This window comes from Hypanus sabinus, chromosome 5, assembly GCF_030144855.1.
Source record: "Hypanus sabinus isolate sHypSab1 chromosome 5, sHypSab1.hap1, whole genome shotgun sequence".
Taxonomy (NCBI): Eukaryota; Metazoa; Chordata; class Chondrichthyes; order Myliobatiformes; family Dasyatidae; genus Hypanus; species Hypanus sabinus.
In genome coordinates, this window is record NC_082710.1 from 169,386,064 (window position 1) to 169,396,921 (window position 10,858).

General features: G+C 43.1%; 1 protein-coding gene across 1 annotated transcript; it reads right to left on the reverse strand.

The window, feature by feature from the left end:
- Positions 1-399: 399 nt before the first annotated feature.
- On the reverse strand, positions 400-6,353 carry LOC132393817 (calcium homeostasis modulator protein 6-like). Its single transcript, XM_059969208.1, has 2 exons — positions 5,779-6,353; positions 400-3,279 (listed from the first exon to the last, which is right to left on the reverse strand). Exons 1-2 carry the CDS (start codon positions 6,304-6,306, stop codon positions 2,926-2,928), a joined length of 882 nt encoding a protein of 293 aa, XP_059825191.1. The 5' UTR covers positions 6,307-6,353; the 3' UTR covers positions 400-2,925.
- Positions 6,354-10,858: the final 4,505 nt, after the last annotated feature.

Genomic DNA, 10,858 nt, shown 5'->3' on the forward strand with positions numbered 1-10,858 from the left:
AACGAATCTGTGAAGTTTAGGTTTTATCTTGGTCGCCAAATTTACACCCAATGTAGAACTCTGAAGAAGAGGAGTCATGACCCATCTCTGAGATTTAAACTATACTCACCACTAATATAACAAGTATCGTGGCTGTGGCAACATTGCCGAGATATTTTGTTATCACAAATACTTCCGAAATACAATTAGTTAATTGTAATCAGAGCACACGATATGCTCTGCACGTTGAGCATGCGCGGCAACACGACCACAAACCGATATACGTGTGAGCACAAGGCATAGAACGATGTTTTTCTAACCTTTCTAAGTCTGCCCTGCCAGGCAGCATTCGCCCTGCCTGAGCATGCCCAACCATGCAAGGAAAAAATAGAAGACCGTTCAGCTTACGTTGTGGACGAATACTGGGAAATTCAAGAAAAGGTGCATGACAGGAAAATTCTTAGTGATTTCGACCCAAAATCCGTAAGGTACACACACAAGTATACAGGAAGCAATTTTCTTTCTGTCTATTGTTAACCGGTAGAATAGTATGATTCTCCATTGTAATGACCCCCACGATCAGAGTAGACTAGATGTTCTAAAGGAAGTGTCGAACGCCTGGGATTCGAGTTGGAGACCTCTTCACTGAAACAGAATGGTTCCCTGTGGAAATGCAGGACCAGGTGCTTAAGCAAGGATATAAAAATGCGTAATAAATGAGGGGCAAATTGAAGATAACAAATGCAGAGAATACCAAGAGAAAGCGGGAAAAAATCCAACACATTATATGATCCTGCAGCAGTTTAACTCAAACCATTATTTACACAGGCATAATCAATTGGTTAACATAATTCTTCAAAATCTTGCTTTAAAATACAAGCACATTAATGAAACCATACCTTACTATAAATACAAACTTGATCTAGTTTTATTCAGAATCCCACAAATTATATTGCGACCGATCCGTTAATACAAGTAGGACACTGTTGAATAGAAATCCAAATATAGTCATACAGGATAAACAAGGAAGACCAAAATACTAATAGATATAGCCATTCCAAGCAGACATAAGTTTCAAAAATCAGAAATTAAGAAACACCAGAAGTATGTTGAATTAAATGAGGAATTTGAGAGACTATGGAACATGTACAGGGTATACATTGTTAAAATAGTAATGTACACGACATACATCCCTAGGTCACGACACAATATCATTAACCAGTTAGAGATACACACCAATATCTTGTTAAAACTCCGGAAACCAACAATACTAAACGCCATATGAACAGTCCAGAAGTTCCGGGCAATTGACAAATGTGCTTGGCTATGTCATTACCTTAGGTTTTACTAGCTTGAGCTGAGAAAAAAATAATAAATAATAAAAAAATAAAAAACGTTGACATTGTTCCAGTAGTAATACCTACAACTGATATCATCACAAATTCACTACACTATAGCATTAAACAATTAGAGCTGCGCAGCAATATCTATGTATACTGTATCTCCTAAAACCACAATTCCGAACACCACTAGAATAGTTTGAAAGGTTCTAGCAATTGAGGAATATGAAATTAGGAATAAAAAAAATCGAAAATAATAATAACAACATCAGAAGAAAAGCTGTTGACTCTTGAAAGTGAGCCCATTGGTTGTGGATTCTGTTCAGTGTTGTGGTGAGTGAATTTATCCATTTAGTGTGCAACCTTGTCTAAGGCCTTCAGAAAGTTCAGATATAGAGCATTTATTGCATACCCTTTAACTTTTCTACTCATAATCTCCTCGAAGAATACCAAAAGTTTCGTCAGGTACGATTTTCCCTTAAGGAAATCTCTCTGACTTTGTCCTATCTTGTCTTGTTTCATCGAGTACTCCATAACCTGATCCTTCACAATTGACTCCAACATCTTCCCAACAGCTGAAGTCAGACTAACTGGTCTATAATTTCTTTTCTGGTGCCTTCATTCTTTTTTTAAACGAATGGGGTAACATTTGCAATTTTCCAGTCCTCTGGCACCATGCCAGAGTGCAGTGATTTTTGAAAGATCATAACTAATACCTCCTCAATCTCTACCGCTTCGCATTTCAGAACTCTAGGGTGCAGTTCATCTGGTCTGGGTGTCTTGTGTACCCTCAAGTCTTTCAGACTTTTGATTACTTTCTCCCTTGTAATAGTAACTGCAATCACTTCACTTCCCTCACACCTTTTAACATCTGGCGCACTTTATTGTGTCATCCACAATGACGTCTGATGCAAAATACTCATTTACTTAATTTGTTATTTCCTTGTCCTCCGTTATTATTTCTCCTGCCTCAATATCTAGCGGTCCCATGTCTACTCTTCTCTCCATTTTACTTATCGCATTCTTGAAAAAGTTTCTACTATTCATTTTGATTTTGGTTGCTACTTGCTTTTATGCTTCAGCTTTTCCCTCCAAATTATTCTTTTAGTTGTTCTCTGTAAGGTTTTAAATGTTTCCCAGTTCTCTATCTTCCCACTCATTTTTGCTTTGTTGTATGTCCTCTCCTTTACGTTTTACATTAGATTTGACTTCCCTTATCAGCCACGGTTGTAGTGATTTGCCATTTGAGTGTTTCTTCGTTTTTGTAATATATCTATTCTGCACCTTCCTAATTTTTCCCAGAGACTCGCGCATTTGCTGCTCTGCTTTCATCCCTGCCAGTATCTGCTTACAATTCACTTTGACCAACTCCTCTCTCATACCACTGTAATTTGATATTATGGAACTTTGTGCTTTGGCTCGTGGCTTTTAGCGTTTAAAGGCTGATGTGTTCCTTCTTTTGAGGTCTATCTTTTGAGTTTTGATTTACTGGATTGTGATTGTTTTGTTCAGGCAGATCTTTTGAACAGGTAGTGTTGAAGAGGTACAATCTGTCTTGCTGAGTTGTGGAGAACCACTGCCGTGTCAATGGCTGATGGAATAAAGCTTAAACAGACGTCATTCGGAATGGTGATTGTTTGAATGGAGCCTTCACTTGAGTAGGTTCGAGGTTAGCTACATCATCTTTGTTATCCACTGAGGAGCTGGACTGCTGTTTCTTCGGCTCAGCATTGCCGAGGTTCAGTTTGCCAATGAACTCTTTCACCTCTACCTCTGCCAACTCTGTTGCCTTCTCTTCCAGCTCCATCCTCATCTTGGTCAGTTTCACGTACTCCACCATTTTCCAGTACTCTTGCTCGTAATATTTCTCCACAGTGCAATCGCAACACTTCCACGCAGGAAGGAAGTAAAGAAGTACCAGCAATATCACGGTCATCAGTAGCAAAATGGTACCAATCATCTGTTGGGATTGAAAAATAAAACGCTCAGAGACAGAAGAATCGAACCTTTACAGCCATCCGACTATGTGTCGTCAGGTTTATTTTTTCAATGAGGTTATCTCTTACTTCAGAATTATTTCTAACTCCAGAACTTTAGCTTCTATTCTGATGCGAAAAAGAAATAAACATATAATAAATAGAAAAACGATTTAATGAATGAATAAGTGTTTGAATAGATTGATTGATTGATAAATAAACATCCAGAACGATACTCATGGAGATAAATGAATGAATAAATAAATTAACGGACAGCCAGATAAGCATATAAACAAGTGCATAGAGAATGAAATAGATGAATAGCTAGATAGAGGTAAATCAGACCGTAAGATATAGGAGCAGAATAACGCCATTTGCCCCATCGAATTTTGCTCCGCCATTTCATCATTCTGATCCAATTTTCTTCTCTTCCCCAATCTCCTGTCTTCAGCTGCTCCCCCACCCCGTATCCCTTCATGCCCTGACCAATCGCGAATCTATCAACCTCTGCCTTCAATATACATAACGACTTGGCCTCAACGGCTCCCTATAGGAACGGATTCCACAGATTCAAAACTCTCTAGCTAAAGTAATTGCCCCTCATCTCCGTTCTAAAAGGACGCCCCTACATTCTGAGGCTGTGCCCTCTGGCCTTAGAAACTGCTACCAAAGGAAACGACCTCTCCAAATCCACTCTATCAAGGCTTTTCATCATTTCATAGGTTCCAGGGAAGTTACCCCTCATTCTTCTGAATTCCTGTGAATCCAGGCCCAGAGCCATCAAGCGCTCTTCATATGACAACCTGTTTAATCTGGAATCATTTTCCTGGAACTTCTTTGAATCTTTTCCAGTTTCAGCACGTCCTTTCTAAGATAATAAGCCCACAACTGCTCACAGTACTCAGTTGTAACTTGCACACCACATCCTAACTCTCATGTGTACAACTCTCATCAGAATCTGTTTACCCTTTCCTGTTCCATACTTTTATTCACAATGATTCCACACCTTCAGACCCCAAGTCACCACTTTGTAATGATTTATTGTCATTTTCACCATCAGAGCCACGCCTCACCTTTTGCCTTCTTGCCTGATCTTTGGATGCAATGTGTATCCTTGGACATTAGGCTTCCAGCTATAATCTTCATTCAGTCATTATTCAATGATGCCTCCAAAATCAATCTGCCAATCTGTAGCTGTGCTACAAGTTCATCGACCTTTTATCCAATGCTGCGTGCATTCAAATGTAACAACTTCAGGTTGAATTTACCATTTCGATTTTGTCCGCTTTTCCCTTGAAACTCATCCTGTGGACTGCAATTTCTCCATATCAGCCTCTCCTTGCTAGGAGCCTTACTGCACATTGTCACTGTTTTTTTTAAACCAGCTACCCCATCTTCAGCACTGTCAGTCCGGTTCCTATTCCACCGCGAAATTGTTTTAAACCCACTCGAACAACACCAGCCAACCTGCCCGCAAGGATATTGGATCCCCTCCTGGTCAGGTGTAACCCGTCCTTTTGGTACAGTTCATACCCCAATGATCCATTCATCTGAAACCCTGGCCCCTGCACCAGATCCTCAGCCACAGATTCACGGGCTAATTCATCCTACTCTTACTCTCTCCAGAACGTGGCACAGGCAGCAATCCAGATAATACGACCCTGGATGTCCTGCTTCTTCGTATTGAACCTAGCTCCCTAAAATCTCACTTCAGGACTTTCTCATCTTGTCTTCTTATGTCATTAGGGCCAATATGAACCAAGACTTAAGGCTGCTCAGCTGCTAAGACACGATCCTTGACCTCCCTGATCTTGGCATCAGGGAGGCAACATACCATCGGGGTGTCTCTATCGCGTCTACAAAACCTCGCCTTTGTTCATCGAATGAATCTCCTCTTCACCTCTCTTAAAGATAGTTAGAGAAAGAGCGAGCGAGCGAGAGAGAGAGAGAGAGAGAGAGAGAGAGAGAGAGAGAGAGAGAGAGAGAGAGGGAGAGAGACAGAGAGAGGTGGATAATCGATAAATATATAAATAAATACGCTTATTTATTTCTGTACCCGAGAACGCGGTGTACTTACACTGGACTATGGGACGACAGAGAATAATAGAATCGTAGACCAGAAGAACGAGACTGCTTGGCTCATCTCGTGGATGCCATTCATATTGCCCATAGACATAAATCAATTTTCCGGCAGTTAGTCCGTATCTTTTTACTCACTTCATAAGGAAATGCATTTAAAACAAATTGTATGTGCCTCTCCCACCGTTTCAAGCTGATTCCTAGATACAACCAACACTCTTACCCATCAGGTCTTTAAATGTTTCCCTCTCAGCTTAAATTTGGTTCACCAAGTTCCCACTCCTGTTGTGACCGAATTTCTGGCAAATCAGGGAGGCTTTGGAGCATTAACAGTGCAGGCAGATACACGGGCTAGAAAGATGTATCTTTCCAATCACAGACTCAAAGCATCTGAAGACACTTACCCGAGACCTGAAGCAATGGTGGCGCAGGTCAGTCGAATTTTTAAGGCTGCAAAAATGTTTGCACATGTGACTCTCCGTCTTCTGGTCTTTATAGCAGGTGTAGTAATCCCCGTCCAACAACAAAATGATGATCCATATGATAGACGGGACCACTATTTTCAGGAACGTAACTATTACAAAACAGCATTCACTCCAGGTGCAGCAGGTCTCATAGTAACTCCCGGTCTGATAGTACCTGCCGGTCTCAGCGCGGCGAGGGGTGCAGCGGGGCCCACACTTCAGCGCTCTCCTTGAATCCGGAAACACGACCAGGCTGATCAATAAGAAGATAACTGCGGGGACAGCAAAGGCAAGCAAGGAGTAGGTAGCGTTCCATTCCGGGTCACAGGGACAAGGGCTGATTCTCTGCCCCATGTATTCAAATCCATACAGAACTGCTGCGATAGCGACATTCTCAAGGATTTGCAGTGCGGCAGGGAAATCTTTCAAAATGACATCTTTCAGGCTTTTCAACGCTTGCAGCGCCATAACGTTCACGCACACATTTAACCGAACCGACGATGGACTGTTGCTTTTTTTTTACCCGTTAAACTCCGCCCAGAGGGGTGGGGTAGAAGATACGAAAGTGTTGTCGGAATAACTTCGAATTCCGCAATTGGCTTCGCACTACAACTATGCTAAGGGAAGTTCGGCCTGTAATACAGAGTCTCATCTGATAATAAGTCAGTGACGTTAGCGAGATGAGGGTGGACTAGCCGTCCTCTGAGCGAACAAAACGCTGATTTTCAGTAGGACAGGTGGCATTAAGATCGTGAGCATCTGCCCTTTCTGTCTGGATTGCCTCCAGACCCCGAAGTCTCCTCCTTCTGCTGACGGCTCTTTAAGTAGAATCTTCGAGTAATGTTTTTACAATGAAGTGCGTTTCTACCTGTCCCATCTCTCATTGAAACTTTACATTCACATTCCCATCACTACCGCTTTTAATCGAATGATTGAACTGCAGTGATACATTTAAGGATCTGTGTTTTCCGAGGGCCGGTGAAGAGGCTTGTCAGTTCCTGTGATCCCGAGAGCAATGTCGTGTGGAGTTTTAGCTGCTGGAAGGATCGGCCAAGACGGTAATATGAAAGGGAGTTCCAGAAGTAAGGAAATCTAACCAAGAACTCAACGGTGAAGTAGGCGGAAGATGCTGACACGTCATACGGCAGTGAAGGAGGGGGAGGGCTGCAGCAGTGAAGGGTCTTCAGTTACCTGCTTTGGCTCTGCCCTGCGATCTGTCAAGGTCCGTGCTGGCGCTGACCGTGCATCACCCTCCCCAGTTAAACTCAATCAGACACAGGCAATTTCCATTATGGGAATATTCAACTCCACAGGAGAATATCATAATCGATTCCACAATGATCTCTGTATACACGCACCAAAGACGTACCTTTCCCTAATAACATTCGATATTCTCCAAAGTGTGCATTTACTTCCAGCTTCTGCAGCTCGTGTTATTTCCAGGAGTGGTGAACGTAGATAAAATAACGTGTGTGGTCCTCGTGTAATTAAATGCAGAATTAAAATCCTTGGAGAATCCACAGTGAGGGACTGGTTTCTCTAAAACTTGCCTCGTCCTGTATCCGCTTCAACGAATGATTCCAGGTGCGATGATTGGTCATTGGCGTATAGGGTCTGGTGGACAGAGTCTACTTCTAGAGTCTGCCAGCTGCTGCCTAATGTCGCGAGAGCTGTGTTTTCCTGATGCCATCAGTCACCTGGCGCCCGGAACTTAAGGTCTAGTGTCCATCACTATGCTCCAGATCCTGATGTCAGAAATTTTCTAGGTGTCTGGTGTTCGATGTTATTCTCACCTCAATCAGTGCAGTGCTCCTGAGTGTATTTATATAATTTTTCACTGTTGCGAATGCATATGCAACCTATGCGATTAGGTCGTCCTTTTGCAGCACATAGGCAATTACGGAGAAACCCAGCAAGTCAGGCAGCAACCGTGGAGGGGAAGAAACGTCGCACTTTGGGCCGAGACGATTCATCAGGATTGGGATTAAGGCGGTAGAAGCCAGAATATGATTGGTGGAGCAATAACTGCTGGCAAGCGATAGATATGAGGGGCAGGCTGGGTGGGTTGGGAGGGGGATTAAGCTAGAAACTGGAATGTTAGGTGGATGTGGAATGATAGGGCTGAAGTAGAAATAATCGAGTTGCAGTATGCGAGAAATCCGAGAGTGCCAGCGGCTGAGGTGAATACAGTTGCTACAACAGGGCTTTCCATTGCCTGAGCCAGCAGCTCTCCCTCAAACTATGAGGAAGGACATAGTTCCCTTAGACTAGGAGGTGAGGCACCTGAGTGCAAGTAATCTACAATTGCGAGAGACCTGGATTGAATCCTGAATTCTGTGTCGTGTTCGCATGTTCTCTCTTTGACGACAATGGTCATTATAACACGGTTTGCCTTAACCCGCTGGCATTTTTAACTCTGCTTCCCATCGGAAATCTCCTCATGTTTACCGTGCTGACTCATCGAAGATGTAGCATAACTGATCAAAAAGGGGCTGACGGATGTCTCTGCAAAACACACAAAATGCTGGCGGAAATTACCAGCCCATCAAATACCCAATCATACTCATCGGTTTGTTTACTTTTCCCAATCGCGTTAACATCCCGCTGGTATTCTGCCGTACCCCTGCACACGGCAGAAATTTACAGTCAGTAATTAACCCGAGTTGTCACGTGTCTTTGGACATGGGTGCAAATAAGAACAGCGGGGAAGCCCATTACTGTTACTAGGAGAATGCGCAAATTCCATGCAGAAACAATAACAAGCAGAAATTTATTTAGCCAGAGGGCGAGGAATTGTGGAGTTCATGGGCAGACAGCAGGAGATCTGTGGGTAAATTTCAGACGGAGTTTCTTAGGCTCTTGATTAATAAGGGCATCAATGGTTACGGGGTGGATGCAAGAGAATGAATTATCCAAGGTGGAGCAGACTCGATTGCCGTATGGCCTAATTCGGCTACCATTTGTTATCATGTTATGTTCTTATCATACAAAGTCAGGATAAAAGCTGGATTAGAGCTCTTTAAGGCTGAAGATCTACTAGTGATTGTTGGACATATTCCTCAAAAGTACAGTTTTTTTCATCCTCCGGACGGCAATGATTAATACAAGAGGACAGAATTTTAAGTTGACTGGAGTGGAGTGGGGTGGATTTCAGAGGTAGATTTTTTCCCGTCAGAATCGTAAGGCTATCTCAATCACTGCCGCAGGTGGTGGAAGGGGCAGAAATATTATGGATATTGTATTATGGAAGTGGGCCGAGTTAAGATGGCCCAAATGACTGTCTCGTCAAGCCAATCTGTGGAAACAGCTTAAGTTCCTCTCCTTAATGTCTCTTTCTTTTCCTTTTAAAGGTGGATGGAGTTCTGTCGAGGTCCCAAAAATGCAACGGCACTCAAAATTATGGTTTTCTACACGGAAACAAGTCTCTGTTCTGGGAGGTCTCCATTGAATGGCCATTTTCCGACATTCTCCAGACGCAGCATGGAGGAAGCCGGGGTCCGTCCCTGTGCGGTCTTGCGGTCGAACATTTCTAAGCCGGTAACACCGCCTGATGCGTCGAGAGAGAGCAGAAGCATTAGGAATTCGCTACGGCTGATATGCGGACGGAGGTCTCTGCAGCTCAGTGATAGCAATCGCTTTCTCTCTCTCTCTCTCTCTCTCTCTCTCTCTCTCTCTCTCTCTCTCTCTCTCTTTCACTCACTCTCACTCTCTCTCTCTCTCTCTCTCTCTCTCTCTCTCTCTCTCTCTCTCTCTCTGTCTATCGCGCCTCTCTCTCTTCCCCCCTCTATCTCTCTCTATATGGTAGGGAGAGTTTGCTGACGATTCTCGAGTCGGAGAATCTCGGAATAAAAAGCGACGCTGCAGATTGTAACACTGTAACAGCGACTATTAGTTTCCCCTTTGGCTGTGAAATGGATGACATCTCTCTGTCCCTTGTTAGAGAGAGAAAGCGAGAGAGAGAGAGAGAGAGAGAGAGAGAGAGAGAGAGAGAGAGAGAGAGAGAGAGAGAGAGAGAGAGAGAGAGAGAGAGAGAGAGAGAGAGAGAGAGAGAGAGAGAGAGAGAGAGAGTGAGAGAGAGAGAGAGAGAGGGAGAGAGAGAGAGAGACTACGGCATGTCGACCTGCCGGGTGGACAGTAGTTTTATTGACCGCAGATCATGGTCTCTCTTTAGGTGGTTTGCAATTGCTTAGTGGATGGTGAGCGCTGACTTTTTTTGCTGAAAGTCAGTGACGAGAGGTTGCAGTTCTGCTGCTGCTTCCGTGAGTGAGGGCGTAGAGCGGGCTTTGCGGTTCTACCAGTTTTCTGTCGTCAAGTTTTTGGGGACTTTCAGGGAAAACCAGTTATTTCAGTTTGTGTACTGTATTAATTCTCAGATAATAAACTGAATCATTTGAACCATTGGAAATCTGAAACACTATTAAATAGCCACATAGAGGAAAGAAAAATTGGCGGCAAAGTTAAGGATGGGAGGTTCGATTGAAGCAGACGGTAGAACACATAGTGAGGCCAAGGATCCCGCAGTATTCTGTGCCGTTATATGGTCTGTGTTCTATGATATCGTAATACCAGAATAATACCTGCGGAAACAAGCTGTTTGATTGACCAAGGTCCCATGTTCGAGAGAGGTATGAGAAGATATCTGACACTCGACTCCAGGTCTCTGGTACTCAATTATTTATAATCCAATTCTCTGAATAGTTTTATTTTACCGCTGGGTTGTTTGAAGTATATATCAATTCTTGCAGCTATCAAGTATAAACCCACCTGGGTGGGGAATACTTTGAGAGGAAACAGACAACAAACTTAAAGTTCTTTTGTTCATTTTCTTTTATTTTCACTTTTCACTAATAAACGTGCACTGTTTTAGCATCCAGAAATACATCGAGCTTAGACTTCTAGAAAACTCTCTCTGCTTTTAGTTTGAAAGAAACTCAGAACGGGGTCATTCGTCAAACACAGCCCTGATTCACACAAGTGATCAGTCCTTCCTGCAGTTTGATGTTGGACTAGGCAAAAAGGC

What these genes read in the sequence shown, in the direction of transcription:
- LOC132393817 (XM_059969208.1), bottom strand. Translation starts at nt 6,306, where the DNA reads ATGGCGCTGCAAGCGTTGAAAAGCCTGAAAGATGTCATTTTGAAAGAT. An exon ending in ACCATTGCTTCAGGTCTCGG is followed by an intron (nt 3,280 to 5,778) that starts GTAAGTGTCTTC and finishes CAATCCCAACAG; the next exon opens with ATGATTGGTACCATTTTGCT.